Source organism: Polypterus senegalus, chromosome 17 (assembly GCF_016835505.1).
Source record: "Polypterus senegalus isolate Bchr_013 chromosome 17, ASM1683550v1, whole genome shotgun sequence".
Lineage (NCBI taxonomy): Eukaryota > Metazoa > Chordata > Cladistia > Polypteriformes > Polypteridae > Polypterus > Polypterus senegalus.
Genome location: NC_053170.1, coordinates 98,523,508 through 98,543,796, shown reverse-complemented (window position 1 = coordinate 98,543,796; position 20,289 = coordinate 98,523,508). Strand labels below are relative to the sequence as shown.

At 40.8% G+C, this 20,289-nt stretch overlaps 1 protein-coding gene across 2 annotated transcripts in view; it reads left to right on the top strand.

The window, feature by feature from the left end:
• Positions 1–20,289, top strand: part of elac2 (elaC ribonuclease Z 2) — a 57,230-nt gene that overhangs the window by 15,023 nt on the left and 21,918 nt on the right. The window contains exons 12-16 of one of the 2 annotated variants that reach the window (XM_039739324.1): positions 764–862; positions 3,678–3,816; positions 14,037–14,116; positions 18,121–18,242; positions 18,664–18,754. In XM_039739324.1, coding sequence (XP_039595258.1) covers positions 764–862; positions 3,678–3,816; positions 14,037–14,116; positions 18,121–18,242; positions 18,664–18,754 — 531 coding nt within the window. Of the gene's footprint in view, positions 1–763; positions 863–3,677; positions 3,817–14,033; positions 14,117–18,120; positions 18,243–18,663; positions 18,755–20,289 lie in introns of both variants that reach the window. The other variant, XM_039739323.1, reaches the window with a different exon arrangement.

Sequence of the window (20,289 nt, the reverse complement as noted above, 5' to 3'; positions counted from 1 at the left end):
TCCCCCTCTCTGTATTTGGGTAGTGTGACCTGATCACATGCGAGTCTGCGCCATTTTCTCTGTGTGTTCAGCTCCTATTTGATGCGATCATAAGAGAGGTCAAGAGGCTGTAAGTCTGAATCAGGTACTAGGATTGATCTGTCTGACTGGTACTTGTGCAAGTAGTTTATGTGAACTTGTATGCATGTGTGGATTTATTTTTATACAGAGATTGCCTAATTACAAGTAAAAATGTTTCCCATAATGCAGAGTGTTTTCTACTGTTGGATTCATTCACATGTCACACCAAGAGTACCATTTCCAAAGGGTCTTGGCGCAGTTGTTTTGGTCTGCACCAGAGCGTCATTGCCATGTTCACTTCTGCCTAAATGTACTGGACTGCAGGGACAATCAGTTCAGAATGTAAAAACAAACGCTGTACGCTAGCTAGGTGTGGAAACACCCTAAGAGTGTGTTTCAGGAAAGCATTTCAAATATTGTCTTATTCACACTTGTTGTTTGGATGCTTTTTGTTCTCCATTTGACTAACATTAAAAACCAATCTTTGAACTGTTAGCCAGAAATCTCCACATGGAACTTTACAATAGTTGGAGTTTCTGAAAGGGGATGCGTTTGAGTTCTGGTTCCCGCCGCCCCAGCTCCAGATTTTCCATGATCGTAATTTATTCTGTATAAGAGTCAGTTTGTTCAGTGTGCTTAAATTCAATGACAAAACCTGTCTTTTTTTTTTTTTTCTCCTCCCCACTTCATCCTTTATCTCCAGCCATCATGTCGGAGGTAGAGAAGACCCAGCAGCACTGGTGGTGCACATGACACCCGAATCAGTTTTGCAGAGTGACAAATATAAAGAATGGCTCGAGAGGTATGTGATAAAGCGGATGCCAGTTCTAGTAATGGAAATGTGGACAAAGGAGGGAGAGGGCCTTACATTAAAACCTCTAAAGTTTCCAGATTAAATAATTGTTCCAAAAATGAGACTGCATCACTAAGAGAATGAGAGTGTCAAAATGTAGCCCTTCAGGGCATCTTCATGATGATTCATGGTGAATATTGTACTTGATAATAAAGGTCAGTTACACTTTTTGAGGACTTACTCAGGGTTCTTTCTTTCCTGTTTTGTAGAGTTGGACTCTTCCTCTTTCGAACCTTCATCACCGTTAACTTTGAGAGCAGTTTACTTTTTAATAACCTTTCTTTACAAGTGTAAACTGATTATAACAAAAAATGATGTCTTCTGATGGTGATGCTGTGACTTCTGATTTCAGATTCCAACACCCTGGATTACCAGTACCTCTTGGTGGTGCTTGCCCCTTTTTAACTTGCTTTCTCACTGTTTCACTGACTCGTTTTCAAGCTCTTAGTGGATGCTTATTTATGCTTCACATTTTCAGGAATTTCTCCATAGGCCTCCACATGAACTCTCCACTAATCAAGTCCTGCTTAAAATCACATTTTCTGGAGTGCTGTCATGTATTATTCTCCAATTTTATTAATTCTCTTCTATGTTTTTGTGCTACTTGTTCATATTGTCAGTCTATTTCCTTTTCCTGTTGGTTCATATTTACTTTTGTTGGTTTCCAGTAATTTACAAAATCATTCCAAATACTTTTCATATGTTTTTCTTCATAATGTGCTGTGTCAGCTTAGTGTCTGTACCCTTATAATCAAGAGACCATTACTACAGTGTTCCTCAACCTTTTTGTGACCCACCTAGGAAGTGAGAGATTGAGGGGGCTGTGCAAGTTTTCTTGGTGAAACGAGTACAAACGTAAGAGTGGTGGGCGGCCCCTTTGAATCGAGCGTGATGGGATTGAACACGATCACCAGAGAGACCCACAACCATTATAACCATTATGTAGTATCTCACTGCCCAAAAGTGGGTTGCAACCCATTGTTTGAGAAATACTGAATTATAGGTGCATGCAAGCACTTCGCTGTAATTTGTACACATGACAATAATGAAATCTGTGAACCCACATGGGACGGGCATGCAGATGATTGTTAAATTCAGTTTATGGAGATCTTCTAGACATTTTGTAGGACAATTTTTTTTTTTTTTGCTTTATCTTATACATCTGATAAACTTACAACTGTTAAATACTGCTTTCTCTCTTCAACAATGGCACAAAAAGTCCTTTAAATCGCTTTTTGTTATTTGAATCGGTTACTTATGTACTAAGCTAAGATGGTAACAGATGGGTAAATGGACTAGCACTCTAACAACAAAGACGGTAGATAACCTTTAAAATGACCTTTGTCTAGTTCACAACAGAAACTGCTTTCTCTTTCTTTGGCCAATAAACAGTGCGGCTGCCTGCTGCTCTGATCTTCCTTGGCTCCTTCCATGTGGTTTTGATCTTCTCTCTAACTTAAGTTGTGCTCTCATGTGCCGGTTCACTGACTTTCACACCATTTACCTGGGGTCAGAGGTAACACCATATGTCCCCAATTCAAGCCATGTTCCTTTGCTGGTGACCATGTGCGAAGTCCAATGGACTTTAGCAGAAGAAAGGTACCTTGTAAGTGCTGCTCTTTTAACTCTTTAAGGGCTAAATATTTTTTCCAAAAAACTCAGTTTTCTGGAAAGCACACAGCAATGCTTTCTCACACAAATCCACACAAAACGTCTGTTGCTATGTTCCGTGGCTGCTGTTGGTGCACATTTGGCATCTCTGGTGGCAGTGTCTGCACAGGGGCACCTCAATGGTCAGCAGGAATGCACGGTGGGCTGGCCAGCTGCCTGGCAGTCTTCGCACAGAAGGTGGGTGGCAGTGCAGTTCATAGTGTGATGCAATATGGTTTGTACCTCCTGTCATAAGTGGTGGTCCTCCCAGGCGAGTGCTGCTGTAGGTGCACCGGCTACACAAAATTATTCAGCACCACGATCAGCTGGGGACCAATCAGATGATGCCAGTACCTCACTTTTGTTTTCTGCATAAAACTCGGAGTCTGACAAGTCAGAGTCCTATTCCACGAAATTACGTAAAATGTCAATGCTTTGCACATTCGCTTTGGTCTCTCGCCAGATATCGGTGCCATTTTAGAGGTTGTTTGCTCTTCGCTACTTATGCATGTGTTTGGAACTGAGGTCAAATCAACAAAGCTCTGTAACTTTGAGCTAAAACGTAAGGGCGAGTTCTGTTGCAGTTTACAGCTGCACCCTCTACCCATGAATTTTGACAAAAGTCGACATCAGCCCTGAAAGAGTTAAGTGTTTGATCCCCACGTCCCCTGAGCTAATTCACTCAGGCCAGCTTTATACATGAACTGCCCCCTCTGACCGCACATGAACATCACCTGAGCAATGTCTTTCTCTGGACTGGCATGCAGACATTACACTAAGAATAAGTTACAGTTAACATTTAAACATAGAGCTAGCCATTTAACACATTCATCTACCTGTTCAGATAATATTAGAGAGAATTGTCCAGGGGTTAAGCACGAATTTCCTCTGCCTTATGAAACAGCTTCATTATGATCTCAAAAACTAAAAATCTGAATCTAAATCTTGTAACAGACATAACAAGCTGTATAAGTAAATGACACAAACAAGTTTTTTCTTATTAGGAAATTAATTTGAATAAAACCCTGTATCCACTCAAGGGACTGAGTTTGATGCCCCTCGTAGTGCATTTTAGTTAATCTTTAATGGATTTCCTTTTATCTGTTCTCTGCAGGTTTGGACCCCACACAGAGCATCTTATTCTAAATGAGCAGGTACAGAGGCTTCATAACCTTCGAAGTCACAAGATTCAGACTCAGCTTAATTTAATTCACCCAGAAATTTTCCCCATTTTGAAGGACTATCCAATTGAGGTATGTGTGCTTTGTTTTTGTTCCCTACATATATAGGTGCCGTATATACAGTTCCCTACACAATTATTGGCACACCTGGTTAAGATGTGTTCTTAGGCTTCTAATTTATTTTTTTCTCCAAAAAATATGGGCTCACAACACAAAAAAAGAGAAAAATACAACCTTTAATTGAAGTGCATTTATTCATTGGGAAATAAATCCCATATTAAGAAATTTTTTTTTTTTTAACTTGTAAACATGTGTGCTACAATTGTTGGCACCCCTAACAATTCCTATAAAATAAATTTTAAGTGAAGCATTTTTGTAATTTCTAGTTTAGTTTTTAAACTTGATCAGAGTAAATTGGAACTTTATAATTAGTAATTTAATGACTTCCTGTGTCCCTGGGGTATAAATATGACGTGACACAGAGTCCTATTGCTCTTAGCCACTCCTCAACATTGGAAAGACATGCCATTTAAGTAAGGCAGATGTGTGTTGACCTTCATAAGTCAGGTAATGGCTATAAGAAAATAGTTACTCGCCTAAACCTGCCTGTATTTACAGTCAGAGGAATAATAAAGAAGTGTAAAACAACAGGAACCGTGACAAACAAGGCTGGGCGAGGACCCAAGTTTATCTTGCCACCACACACAGTGAGGAGGATGGTAAGAGAAGTAAAAAAATTCTCCAACGCTCATCATTAGAGAACTGCACCAAAGAGTGGTATCTTGGGGTCATGAAGTCTCCATGACAACCATAAGATGCTATTTCCATGCCAACAAGCTGTTTGGGAGACATGCAAGGAAAAAGCCTTTTCTCACCTACAATCACAAACGTAAACGTCTGGAGTTTGCTAAGCAGTACTGGGGCTTCAACTGGGGCCGCGTGCTTTAGTCAGAGGAGTCCAAAATTGAGCTTTTTGGCAACAAACATTCTAAGTGGGTCTGGCGTGAATACCAGAATGAGTATGTGGAAAAGCACCTCATGCCCACTGTAAAGTATGGTGGAGGATCTGTGATGCTGTGGGGATGTTTCTCTTCCAAAACCCCTGGGAACCTTGTTAGGGTGCATGGCATCATGATCTGTTTGAAATACCAGGACATGTTAAATCAAAATCTGGTGGCCTCTGCCAAAGCTGAAGAAGGGTCATCATCGGGTCCTCCAGCAGGATAATGACCCTAAAATATGGCAAAATCTACACAAAAATGGTTCAGCAGACACAAAATCAAGCTCCTTCCATGGCCATCTCAGTCCGCAGACCTCAACACCATTGAAAACCTGTGGGGTGAGCTGAACAAGAGAAGACCCAGGACTCTCGAAGGTCTAGAAAGATTGTGCAAAGAGGAATGGTCAAAAATCTGTCTCTGTATTCTCCAAACTTTTGAAATGTTAGAGGAGAAAATTAAGTGCTGTCTTGTTGACAAAATATTAACAGCAGAGGTGCCAATAATTGTGGTACACATGGTTTCATGTAAAAAATGTATTTCTTAATGTGGGATTTTTTTTCCCCCCAATGAATAAATGTACTTCAATTAAAGGATGGATTTTTATCTTTTTTTGTGTGTTGAGCCTTTATTTTTTTAAAAAAAAATTTATTAGAAGCCTAAGAACACATCTAAACCAGGGGTGCCAATAATTGGAGGGTGCTGTATTTATTTTTATATATAGCTTTTGGCATAAAAGAAGTTGTTTCTGAGAGCCTTTGTAATCCACATGTTGTGGATTTGCAGCTGGCTACTGGCAGTTAACACAGGGCAAATTTCCAAACTGGTACAGGACCTGGTGTGATTCCACAACAAAATACTTGGCGTAGTTGGCAGGATTTGTATTGTAGATGGGTGGAGTGTAGTTGGAGCTGAGTGAGATGGTGGGATTCCATGACAAAATAATGGCAAAAACATAAAGAATACTCAGTTCCTAAGACGGGCATGGAGACAAAAAAGATTAAGAGGGGTCCTGGAGCCTATCCTGATAGGACAGTTTTCATGTCCAATAATGTATGGATTGAGCAAAAGCACTTTCAGCTGAGGAGACCAACATATCCTGTGCTGAAACATGGAGGCAACACTCAGCTATGTAACTGTAAGTAATAGGAATGGTGAAAAGGTGCCTTGTCATAATGCGAGTTCAAGCAGCCATACAGGGACTTTATTCCCAGTAAGACCCTGGTACTGCAAAGGCTTATGCTTGAAGTTTTTAGTAGCGCACAAGGAAAAAACCATTTAAAAATAAACAGGCTCTTCCACAGAAAAATTAATAACCTGCTTGTGTGAAATGTTGCCTAAAGTAGTTATAGTCACCATGCAGGGTCCACGTAACCTCACAAGAGGTATTAAAACCAAAAAGGGTGTGTTTTAAAAGAAGAGAGTAGATACAGCGACTCCTTTGTCTTTGCCTCTTTAACACTAGAATTCCTGAAGCCTACGAAAAACTCGTAATCCCGACCCACCTTAAATCCCTTTGCCACCTCTCCATCAGTGTCTTTTGTTTTGTATATGTGTCGATCAGCGCAAGCGGTCTGCTGTCCCATCCCCTGCCTTGACGGAGCTCAGTTCAGACAAAAACTTCTCCCGGCTCAAGCCAAGGCTCCTTATCTGCATGTGAGATCTGGAGAGGTATAGGGTAAATAATCTAGTACATCGTATCTTTGATTGCGGGTACAACAAATAGTTCTGAGTAGGCATGTGCCACAGCACTGCTCTTGTGAAAAGAATGGAGATAAATGCCATCAAGTCAGAGAAGGATAGGCAAATTCGTCATACCACGTGAACATCACTGAGAAAATAAAACTGAATAATAAAAAAACAAGTGCTAACTTTTGCAAGTATCCAAAATTTGCACCAGGTGTCACAGACTCAAATCAAACGTATGTTTTTATTATAATAGCAGCTCACTACTCAAAACGCAGAGCACCCGGTCTCGAACCTGGGACCTTCGATTTATAAGACAGCAATTCTTACCTCTGCATCATTCAAGAATACGTGTAAACTCCCTGTCGATCGACATTTGAGCTTGAGTTTCTAACTCCTTGATAGCCACATGTAAATCGAATGCTTTTTGTTTTCCTTTGGTTATATTCTTAAATAATGCGCACATGTTTATTTGATACCAGTAACGATGCACTGCATGGTAACGTGCAGTGAATACACTTGACTTGAGCATTCATAGTTTTCAGACTCTTCCTCTGTATGTTTTACCATTCGTTTGCTCAGGTTGAGGTTGATGCGCTTGCGAGCAGCTCTTTTCTCCATCCTGGCGGCCTGCTTCTTCTCTTCTTTCGTCTGCATCTTTTTGCGTTAAAACTGATTAAGTCAGTGTTTGTGTTGCAATTAGTACGTTTTCCTTAATTTTTCACTTAAGCTGGCACCTAAGTCTTCTATCTGCCTCAAGAAAGATTTAAGATCTAAAGAGGTAGGGGAAGTGACGGCGAAGGTTTTAGGAATGAGAACAGCGCCCGTATGCATGCATTGCACAACCGTTCTGCTGTCTGCTGCCAAGAGTTGATTCTACAATAAAATAACAGACAAACGAACCACCACGGTAGTGTATTATATATAAAGATTTGGACTAAATGTCATTATTAGTATAACATGGAAGAAGTTTCTGCTTTATGTATGTGTTCAGCATTTCTTGCATTTCTTTTCATCGTACACTTACCCTGATCTTTGTAGACACGGAACACACGTGAAATGCATGTATTCCAAATAACCATTTACTGTATTATTTACCCTATACAACTCCAAATCTCGCACGCAGATAAGGAGCCTTGGCTTGAGCTGCGAGAACGTTTTGTCCGAGCTAAGCTCCGTCAAGGCGGGGGATGGGACAGCAGGCTGCTTGCTGCTTGTGTTGATCGACGCATTTACAACACAAAAGACGCTGATGGAGAGGTGCAAAGGGATTTAAGGTGGGCCAGGATTATGAGCTTTTTCGCAGGCTTCAGGAGTTCTAGTGTTAAAGTACAATGGCTCTACTGGTAGACACTAATAGACTTTCATAATCGGTGACTTATCTCTTGGAATGTTCTTAAAGACTAGCTACTGGTTATTTTATGTATTGGATTTCATACTTAATCCCAACTCACCTTTTCTTTGGTCCGTCACTGCCGTAAATAACTCGTTTCATTTTGTATGGGCTATACCAGTTGGTCCTGTGTTGACCGCACTGCAGTTTGTTGTTTAATTTTAATAAAAAAAAAAAATCTCACCGTCAAACTGTGAGGAAACCGGCTATGCTTTGATATCATAACTCACTTGAAAGTTATAGAGTTGTATTAAAATTGTGTGTGAAAGCACTTTGGTGTGTAAATGTGCTAAAGAAATAAATGTTGTATTGTTTGAAACACTGAGATTTTGAAAAAAGAACGTGCATTACTAGAAATCAGACTGATAGAATTGCACCCTGTTTGATCCTTCAGTAGCTCCAGGAAAAACATGTGTCTGTTTGTGTATTTTAGTTCAGCCATCCAAAGTTGTGTGAAATTTATGTGTTCCACTAAGCTGTGATGTTAGACAGATGGGCTTACCACTCAGTAACACCTCAGAGAAAACCGATTTCTTTTTCTGACATAAATGCTTTAAAGCATGAAAGCCACTGAGACCATTTAAGTATTTAGAGGGATTGACGTGGGGTTAGTGGTTAGAGGCAGACGGTAACCTATGGGTTCCATGATTCTGAGATCAAACTGTTCAAACAGATGCACTAATTTTGATTTGACTCTTCACAAGATCAGAGGTAGATGTAAAGTTAAAAAAAATAACCCAAGCTATTTATTTACACAAGGCATGAATATCTAAATTGCTCAGTGGCTTCAATCCCTCTAAACTGCTTTGGTTTCTTCGTTTAATTTTACTTCTTTGACAGAATTTGTTGCAATTCATTTATTTGGTAGGCATCTCGGAAGTTGGCAAACACGACGATAGGAACCTACTTGTGACCATGTCATGCCAGAAAACATTAGTAGTGATTTTCACTCTCACTCCTTATTTACATTATCGTAGCAAGTCGGGGGCAGTCGTGGCATGGTCTCGTGAGGACCCAGTCATGTGGTGTGACATACCCAGCTACTCAGTCCAGCTAGTCTGCGACTCGTCCCAATTTTATCTCAAGTCGAAGGGACCGGGCCTATGTGCTTGTGAGAGCTGAGAACCTTTGAGTGTACACACACACACACACACACATAATGCACATACAAGGAATAAGGAACGCAGGTGTTATGGGCCTGACAAGCAGAAGAGATGCTCCTCTGTCTGATGTTTTGTGTTTTGCATACTTGGATAGAAGAGATTTCTGTGAGCTCAGATAATTAACTTAGCTGTAAAGTACAGGAACTTTCTTTTAACCAGTTGTACCGATTCTTACCATGATTACTCTGAACTCATGACAAATAGGCTGTGGATTTACACTGAAAAATATCAGAGGACTTGCCTCCCACGTCACCAACGTAGTTCAGTACAATGTTAACAAAGCCTCTGCTGCTGTACCAGTCTGCTTATCAGCCTCACTATTGTCTCCACTTTGACTCTTGAACAAAAACCCTTGGGTAGCAATTTGTCCTGATCTGCAGAGACAAAGCTGCATTTCACCGAGTGTAGACCATGACCTCCGATACAGGGGTGCTCATTTTCATTCCGGTGATGTCGTACTCTGCTTTGATCTCCTCTCTTGGGAGGACAGTGTCATCTGCAGACTGTAGAGATGCAACTCTTAGGTTCCCAGACTGGAGAATCTCCAAGCTTTGGCTTCATCTTGATACTCTGCAAGTAAAAATCACAAACAGGAGAGAAGACACAATGCCCAGTTTGACACATTCCAGTGTCCACATTAAACAATTGTCCTTAGTGTGAAGTATGCAAACACAACTTACTCCACACATACACATGGCTGATACCACAGGTACAGGTTGTGTGCGGTCTTGAATTATCTGAACACAGATAAGATGGGAGTGGCAAAGTCCCACGATCCTTCAAATATCTTTGCACGGACAGTGAGCTGTTCCACTAATCCACAGCCAGGGTGGTTTCCTTGTTACCTGAAGTTAGCCAAATGGACAGTGTCTCCACTCCAATTCACCAGTAGTTCTCAAAAGTGTTTTGGAAAGTCAAATATATGGAGGACAACCAATGGCCAGCTGCCTCTCATTACCGTAAATTACATTTTGTTCTACAAGTATACATGTGAAAAATACTATTTTAACTTTAAATGAATGATTGACTGCTGTGGGCTGGCACCCTGCCCAGGGTTTTTTTCCTGCCTTGCGGCCTGTGTTGGCTGGGATTGACTCCAGCAGACACCCGTGACCTTGTAGTTAGGATATAGCGGGATGAATGGATGAATGATTGATCTAGAGCACACAATCGGTGTTTTTACCTGCACACATCATCATCGTGTTAAGGCAGAAGTCTTGTTTCTTAATACTCTGCGTTTACACGCGCAAGTAATCGGGAGTTCTTCTTTGTCAAAAAGCTCCAACGTCATTAAACTGTGCAAAAAAGAGTTGAAAGTGGCCCCCATGAATCTGAAAATAAGCATTACGCCTGTGATAATTGTCTTGCGTTTTATAAATGTTTACTCAAATTGCCGCTCTATTCACAGGTTTCCGTTACCAGATTGCGCGCAGCACACTCTGTTCTGCTTGGCTGTGCGATTGAGCAGCATACCGGTACACGTACAACTACCCGTACATCCAGCACTGCTGGAATAATAACAATGCAGGTATTTTTACTTTAATAAGATATGCATTAGGTTACTTGCTACTTGATAAAGTAATGGGACTACGTAGCACACATTACTTTTAATGTGTTACCCTACTGCTCTTGAGATTGTGTTGCTGAGTTTAGCACTCTACGCTCAGCCCATCAACGTAAAGTTAGTGGTTCCTGAATTACTAAAACAGATTTTTTTCAACCAGGAGAAGGAATAATGTGATCAGTAAAACATTTGACACTGAAAATTTATTTTCTGGACGCTTCTACCTGTGGGTGCCTAAAGCGTGTGTAAAGTTAACACATGCGCCAGCTGACCGAGTTCACCAGACATGTGCAGACTACAAAATCCTTAACAATAATCCGGTTAGGGGTTTTCACGGCCTCATAATCGATTTATTTGTGGAGGAATTGACTTTTGTTAATCAGGTTTCTCAGAGGCCAATAACCCATTTCCTCTATTCAGAATAAGGGTTTTCATGGCATTTTAGAAATCGGGTTTCTTTGAGTAACCAGGCTATTGGAGAGCATGTAAACGCGCTATTTGGGCCACGTTGGGGTTGAGAAACACTGGTCTAAACTAAACTACATTTAACATACAAGCATGTGCCAAGTCCACAAACCAACAGAATGATTTCCCGTTGTGTTTGGCCAAAATTATATCACGTGTCTCCACCAATGGCTTTCTTGTGTGAAGAAGTTGAAAACCGTTTGTAGCACAAGCAGTATGGCAGATGAGGAGCTTGTGCCAAAGGACTACGCGACGTCAGTTGTGTGGCAGTGGTTCGGCTGTGCACAGTCAAATACTGCAGAAAGTAAAATTTGTCGGACAACGGTCGGCACTTCTGGAGGCAATACGACAAATCTATATAATCATCTCAAATGGACACACTGAAGGAACATGCCAAGACTGTTTCAGTCCGGTCAGTACAACCCCACTGGTCTGCATCTCGCTTGGTCGCGAAGCATAAACAGTCGTTGTTGACCAATGCATTAGAGCAGTTGAAAAAAATATGATAAAAGCAGCAAACGATGGAAAGAAGTGACTGAGGCGATCACATAATACCTAGCTAAGGATATGGTACCATTCAAAGCTGTACACAATGTGGGTTTTACGAATCTGATGCACACTTTAGAAAGCGATATGATCTTCCAAGTCGCAGATGTTTTTCTGATACAGCCATTGCGCGTATGTTGACAGAGGGTTGACAAGCTATTAAATAAAGAACGGCAAATTTTTTGCAACGACGAGTGACTTATGGTCCAGTCGAACATCTGAGCCGTACCTGGGTCTGGATGCCTGGCAAAAAAGTATCTTTATATCCCAGCAACCAGCGCACCATCAGAAAGAGTGTTTGGCACAGGTGGCAATGTCGTCGCAAGTCAAAGGGCTGCTCTGAAACCCCATTAAGTGGATCAGTTGAATTTCCTTGCCAAAAACCTGTGATTGTACAGTATAAGCAGAAAATCATTACAACTAATATAAAACAGAATGTCAACCTAATCTTTCATGTTTAAAATGTGTTACTAAAGTTCCTTAGCTAGTTTAATAGCATCGTGAAGTTGTTTGTACCTGAATTTAAAAGGAAAGGTATTGGACATTTGATTCTTCACCTGTTTCTACCTCATCATCTACCTTTCTACCTCTAATTTTATGTTTTGGTTTCTTATATTCATTTTATTACCAAGAATGATTGTGAAATGGTCGTCTTGCACTTATAATGTTTACATTTAAATACATTTTTAAAAAATCTGTTTTATGGTTGTGGTCGTTGATCCCAACTTGAAACTGAAACTGTAAAACATTTTTTAATGTTGTGTGAAACTGCCAGAATTTTATAAGTGCACTTGTTTATATTGGTTATATTTATGTTATAAGTTATTAAGTGTCAGAAGTTGAAAATTGCCCTTGTTTACATTTTATTGTTTCTAGAATTATTTTCGAATGTAATCTATTCACAACTGAATTCAAATTTGTTTGATTTTGAAAACAAAGTGTAACTTGGGTCTTAATGAGTTTGAGTCCGAATATTCTTTTAAGCGTATGCCACATTGAAAAGAGAGATCGCAGTTCAGATCGTGGATCGTGATTTTGTGTTACGATTTTTTTAGAAAGATCGCCCACCCCTACTTCATCATTGCCAGTTCTTGACTGCCCAAGCAGAGTTCACCTTTCTTTGTCTACAGTACCGCACTGAAGATCCATGCAAATCCCGTTTCTTCAGGCTCAGAAAAATGACTGAGCTCCATGGCTTGGCAAAAGCAGTCAACGTTTCTGTTTCCAGTGCAACTTTTATTCTTTGCATACACAGAAAACTAAGAGCTCCTGTGAAGGCCAGGCAGTAGTAATGCATGTCAATCGTTGTTCTCGGCTGTTGATTCAGAACTTTCCTCCAAGTAAAACCCAAAGCATCTCCATTACCGGAAAAATGATGTGACTTAAGCAACCAGGTGTTCTGGTTTGATGCTTATGTCTTCAAATATTAGTAAAAATGTAAAGTTAGCACGAAAACTGTGTGGCTGCCCTATTCATTATGTATACAGCCCTGTTATCTTCCAACCGTCTTATATTTCAAATATCTTTTATGGGGTGTACTTACTTTTTCACGTGCCTGCAAATCCTAGTGTGTTTTGTTTGCATGTTATTTTGATCCTCCTGCATCCCAGACACACTCAGTTTAGGAAGAATGACGCCTCTGAATTATCGGTAACTGATTATCGAGCAGTCCTGCTACATGTCTGATGCTACCAGAATGGATTTTATCCCCCTACAATATTTATAACAGAAACAAATTTGCAAAATGAAAAATGGGGTGAACGCCAGTCGAGGTGCATCGCAGGTACACAACACTTGTTTCCATCTGGCAGGTGAAATGACCCGCTCAGTGTAACCCGGCAAGTCGGTGCCAAGAGCTCAAGTTGCAGCCTTGTGATTTACAGTTTCAGATGCTAACGGCCTGGCCAGGCCATCCGACGTCAAGAATGTTGTGACTCTGTTCTGCCAGACAGGTTAATATTCGTTTTTTGTAGGAGTGCCACTACACTTTATTTTCTTAATTCAAGACAGAGGTAAGAACATTTTTTTCTGGGCCTTTGACATCAGCCTTGGTGTGTGAGTTGTAAGTGCTTATGAAATACGACCTCTTTCTATATTTGTTGCTTTGATGTGCTGGACTTTTATTTCTAATTAAATGCAGATGAAGGTTTTTTTTTTTTTTTTTGGCCAAAAACGCTAACCATGCAGAACATTCATATTTCTAGTATTTAATGTTTGCTTCACTCAGTTCACCCACAGCAATAATAATTTTGCTTTTGTCTTTTTTTCTTTTGAGTAATGCTCTTCATTAATGGCTCTGTATGGGTGATGTAAGGCTAATAGCATTTCTAATTGTTCCATGAAGGCTTTTGGCTTTTTAAAAGAATGACACACCTAATTAAAGCAGAATTAAGTGGTTCGGTGCTGGGGGTTTGGGTGTCTCTGTCTGGAGAGGAGCTGCAGTCCACTGATTTTCCAGCATGTGTTTGTTTCAGAAGTGGTCTGCCCTGCAAGTGCCCACCGTTAGAGGGGAATGCCTGCTGAAGTACCAGCTCAGACCCAGACTGGAGTGGCAAAGGTCAGTGACATGTGCTGGATTACAAATGTGGACTTTATGCTGTCTTTAACACTAAACAAAAAAAAAATGGCATTAAACATCCTTTTGGCCTTCGAGTTGGGGAGTTGAACATTAAATGAAGACTCCAACATTTCAGTCAGGAGCATTTTGCCTTCCCTTGTATCACTCTGTCAAGTAGACGGGGGCACTCGGCCAACCAACATTCTTGGTTTGGATTAGTGCCTTTCCCATGAATTTTTCACATACGATACTACAAATCATGCATTTCTGTCTTTGAGGTCGGACAGGGTTGAACCGGTCAGTGATTCATCTTATCCCAGTGATGATGGCGGTGATGGTAGTGATTGGAGGGGGGGGTTTGTGACGTGAAGAATTCCACTAGAGCTGGCGTGCTGACTACAGTAACGGACGGGGCCAAACATATTTGGACAGTAAGGCAGTTTTCATAATTCTGTCTCCGCGCCCCACCACAGCGGATTTGAAATGAATCAGTCAGGCTGTGATTGAAGTGTAGACGTTCGGTTTTAATTGAAAGGTGAAGTGATTAATACGTGATATCTGAGGTCCACGTGAATACGAATTAACACAGGCACTTGTGTATCTGAGTTGGTAGAAAACCAACCTTAACAGTGGCATGAAGATTTCCTTTTTGTGGCCACAACATAAAGTTTTGTTTTACTTTGATGATTTGGGTTTGACAACGGGCGTTTTTAGTTTTTTTTTCTGGTCAGTGATCTCTGCTGGACTTTACATTTCATCTCCTGATCCTGCCTCATTAAAAATCAACATCATCGGTGTGGCAGTACAGACACTTAGGCACATGACAGATAATGAAGACATTTCTGTGACGCTGTATTATTTTCTTTGTTCTTCATTGTTTTACCAGGCTCAGGATGTCTATTCTTTGCTGTCTTCTAGTATGCTTGATTTTCCTTTTTGATTGAATCACACAGAACTAAAGGAAATGCAACAAACTAATTGCACAATGATTTGCATACATTGTGTAAAATAACGTGGCATTGTCCCATTTTTGTTAGGCTATCCATGTCACACAAGGCAATGTCACAGTGACGTAGCTAGGGGTGGCGTCATTGGCCGAAAGTCTCGTGTAAGCAGCAGGGTTCGGAAAAATATCACCCTTGAATAAAAAAAGTAAAATTTCTCTGATTTTTATCCACAAATGCTTCAAAAATAATCTTCAGACTGTCGTCCTGTGACGGCATCAGACCCAGCAGTTGAAATTTATGAGGCAATAACAAAAATCAACATAAACGTGACACCGATAAGAATTTCTAGGAAGATGAACAACTAGTTTATAATTTTGTTTCGTTATCAATCCGAACGCCTTCTTGCTCTGCGCAGTAAACATCCCCACCTATCGCTTGTACACTACACTGGTTCTGGTTTTCGCAGCGTAATAAAATTAAACTAATAATTAGAACACAGCTTATCAGTGTGTCTATACTATATTCTTGTGTAGTTGATGCTTATATATGTGAAAAATTATTGCTGTTTATGAATAAATATATGCAAAGTGTATCTTAATTTTTCTCTATACGTCATTTTAATCTTCTATTTAAATAGGTTAACATATTCAGATATGTTGGAGGGTGGCAAACTGAAGCACTGCCTCACCCCGGGCAGCACGAACTCGAGCTACGCCGCTGCATTCTCAGCTCAAAGAGCAGACTTGATTGCGATGCAGAACGTCAGCTAATCCCCACAAACCACTTGCTGTTCAGAAGGACACTCGATTGAATGGCAGAGTAGTTCCGTAGCTCAATCCTTAGCCATCATTTGGTCAACTTGCTTTTTGAATTCCATGTAATAAACAGGGGTGTTAATCAAAGACGAGCTGCAGACAAACATACACCGTCATCTTCAGCTGAACTCTTGTTTGCTCCGATGCACACATTCATGCACTAATAGTTTATATAGACATGGACATGTAACAAGAAGTGAAGTCTGATCCGATAGCAGGGGCTTTACCTTTCCTTGAAAGCTAAATGTATGCATCTCGTCATTTCCTTTGGAGTCGGGAAAACTCATGCCTGCATTTCTTTGCGGATTGCAAGTAGTCTGTGTTTCCGGAAGCTGGTCCTTCTAGAGCTGTTGGAGCTGGATGCTCTTGAATATTTCCGAATACCCTGGAGAAATCATGAAATCGACTGTTGCAAGCTTGGGTTCTGTGAGTGTCTGTGGGAAGAAACTTACTACAATAATGGACTCCACGCATCTAAGTCTAATATCAGAAAGAGTTGCCCTTTTTCCTTAAAAATATTTGCAGGACTTGGCAAAAACCTAAAGCCCACATTGAGCTGAGGAAGACGAAAGACCGCATGTCAGAGACAATAAATGCACTGTTATGGATTCAGGTGGAAAAATCTGCCTGTTCAATTGCAACCCAACATTGGACAGAATTGCTTGATACTGTGAAACTGCTTTATTCATGCAAAGATAAAAGAGCTCTCTCACATTGGTTAGGCCTGAGACTCTCCATTATGTGTGTGCATTTTCCATTTTGCCTTCGGTGCCACATGGGTTTATGATTTCTTGCGGTAATGCCTGAAGTCCATTCCTGTCATGTGCAGGCATTTTATTTAAGCAGTCTTAATGTTTGTTGGGATATTCTGGTAGTGTGATAACCACTTTGCCAATTGTGGTGACAGTCATGGTGATTGCAATCCTAAATATGCCTAGAAGTTGATATCTGCCAATTTCCTCTGTGGAGCTTGGAGCGTCCATGTGTTCAGGCTTGTCTTCAGACAATAGGGAAGTGCAGTCGCTGAGAGACGGTGTTCATATAATAATTTACACCTCTGAAAGTGTTTTCTTTTGATCAAGCCCTGCATGCTGCCTCTTTTTCAGTGGACGGATGGATGGATGAATGGATGGGTAGATAGAACTTCATTTGTCCTCAGGGGATGTGTTGCTTCCTGAATGCAGCACTAGTAATGTTGGGGAAAACTGGATCCATTTGCTGTACTTGTATAGAAGGAGATGAGAAACATGTCACACATGGCATGTCCGATATAGCTGACTGGGCGAAGACAGTCTCTCAGCTGGCTAAAACGTGATTATTTTGGGTGTACCCTTGTTTTCGAAACAGACAGATGATATTCTAGTTTGCTTGTGAACGTAGTTTAGGCCTGATGGTGAATAACGTGGAGCAGGTCGCCAACTGATTACCGTCACATTAATGTCGCCATGTAATGGGGAAGGCTGTTGTGATGTTTTGTACAAGTCACCCTTCAGAATTACACTTCACACCTATGCTAAGGTGATAGATTCTTGGAAATCTTAAAAGGTTTAAACGGAAATGTCTACATGGACTTTACATAGATTTGCGCAGGTTAATTACGAGTGGCATCTGCACTTTGTGCCTTTCTCTCCAGTTACTCAAAGTTTCTTCCCAAATCCTCACTCCCTAGTACATGAATATGGCGCCTTACCTGCCGTGTCTCTAATCCTGTCAGGTTAGGTGCCATATGTTGCTGAAATGGATTCAGTTTATCTTTAGAAGGAATTTTCTGTTGACATCAGCGCTGATTTTTTCTTCAGCTATAGAAACTTACAGTAAATTCATAGAGTGCCTCTTTATGCATGAAAGGGGTTAATGCAGCCGTATACTATACCTAAAATTATTGTAAGCTGCATTGAGTAAATAAATTAATGTAACCCAGCAATTTTACCACTCTAATGGTATTTGTCTTATTAATACTGCACTTGAAATTTGAGACAACGTTGATCATTTAGATGTTCGTTTCCCTTTTTTTTTTTTTTTTAAGTAGTAATTGTTAGAAGTTGCCAAGTGTGTCTGCTGGGGGGTTTGTGTAGACTATATACAGTAGTTTTCTTATTTCTGTTTCTTATAAACCAGCACTGGAGGCATATGGAAGCACTCAGGGTCACACCGTACGTAAGAGGCGTGGATTAAATCGGCAGCCTTTCACACAGCCAGCCATCAGTCTCCTCTTACCTTTGGTGGTTCTTCTCCTTTGCAGAGAATGTATTCCTGTGTCTGATGTTCCAGAGTTCATCGATGAAGCAAACAAGCTGCCAGGATTCTTGGAACGAGTGGAGGAATGCAAGAAATCCCTGGCTGTGGATCCCATGAATGTATCTGGTACTATCACAGTGTTCTAGATTTCCATGATTTTCCCAAGTCACTATATGGAAAGTTAAATGTTTGAAGTTTAATTCAGGGTTACGGATATTAATAAACTAAACTGTGCAGGAATCCTGCCGCTGTTACACTCAGATGTCCAAACTAACCTCGGCCTGCCCTGCTGCTCTGGAGTTCACAAATCAGAAATCAGTAAAATGTCTAAAGTTGCACTGGAGGTGTTGCTTTTTCGGGATGTCCTCCACATGGATTATGTAAAATGGAGATACAAGTCAGACTACAGTTGAATATCTTAAGTTGCTTCTTTGGTGTACCTTGATTCTTCAGGGTCAGGTTCTTGCAAAGCACTCAGTTGCCATCCATGTTCTGGTGTCTTTGTGCTAATGATATTCTCTCTGTTTTTATTCCCATTTTGGTAAAGTGGACTCGTTCCCTGAGGTGGTTTTCCTTGGCACAGGCTCTGCTCTGCCTATGAAAATCAGGAATGTTAGTGCTACACTTGTGAACATCAGGTACAGTTGAAGGGGATCATTTGTCATTCTTCTTATTTCTGAACTAATGTCACTTCTTTGTAAATAAATTTTGGACATGTTTCATTACTGTAAAAAAAAAAAAATCAATTTTTTTTATGGTTCTCTTGCAACATGTTCTATATACACATAAACCAAGACACTCAAATGAGGACTAAAAAGCAAAGGTTTGAGTTTACTGAGGTTAAGACAGCGAAATAAAACTTGTCTGTATGGTCCATCTTTACATCACATTGCAATGCCTAAATTAACCAGAGGTGGCAGTGAAAAACTTGCAAATCCTGTCTTAGGGCGAACGGTCAGTAACTTGAATTTACTGTTCAGTTCCACTGAATGACAGAATTGTATGATAAGAAAAGTAATCAAAAAATGATAGAAAGGAAAATCAGTACAAAGGTAAAAGGATCGAGTGGGGAAAAAAAATACGCAGGACATGACATGCACATGGGTTGCCCAAAATCACATAAAACACAGCTACCAATAAGGACAACAAGCAACATAGCTTCTAGTTTAGGATTTTATGGATGACGTCTATTTATTTATTTATTTATTTATTTATTACAGCTTTGCAAAACATATGTAATAATCCCTTAAGATTCGTGGTGGTTGGGGTCATTTCCCAAAAATTGATTGGCTGGTTAAAAGAGCATTGCATTCTGGCTCGGCTCCTTCCTCACTGTCACAGATTGCTATAGCGACCACATAACTGCCATTCACTGCCCCGATCCCCCTGTTGATATCACCATCCGCTTTTCTGTCACTCGTGAACAAGACCCCGAGATACTTAAACTCCACTTGTGGTAGTAACCCAACCCCCTTGGAGAGGACAAGTCCCCCTTACTCCTACTGAGGACAATTGTCTCAGGTTTGGAGGTTCTGATCCTCATCCATGCCGCCTCACAGTCACAAAGTGTCCCAGTGCATGCTGCAGCTCACAGCCCAATGAAGCCAACAGGACAATGTCATCTGCAAAAAGCGCCGACACAATCCTAATGCCACCAAACTGGCTTTATAATGATATTTACTGAGCTGTTTGGCTTGCTGCATGGTTGACTAAAACTGTTACAGAGGGTGTTAGAGGTCAGCGTAGAACGGTGGTGCAAAAGTGAATCCTGGGAGACTGTTGTCATGGGTAAAAATGGAAGACCTGAGAAGGAAGGCAAGGCCACCATGGGAAGTGTGTTGCTCTCAACTCCTCAATACCCCATGGGTCTGAAAATTCTATAGGAAATGATTAGAGGGGCTCCCACCCCAACTATTGCAGTCTGAAGCCCTGCCATCTTAGCAGGCATATTGAGTGTCATCCATCGAGGTTGTACTTGAGGTAACTGCCTCATTGCTGCAGCTTTAGGCACATTGGTGGAGTTGAGGACATTTACGGTTAAGGCTTGTAATGAGTGAATACAGAGTTGTAGTTACAGCCCTGCTTGATTGCTGTACACTCGGTTTACTGTCTCTGGTGATAAAACGCCACAGCAGTCTCTCCTGGCTTGGTTTGTCTCTGATCAGTGTCAGTG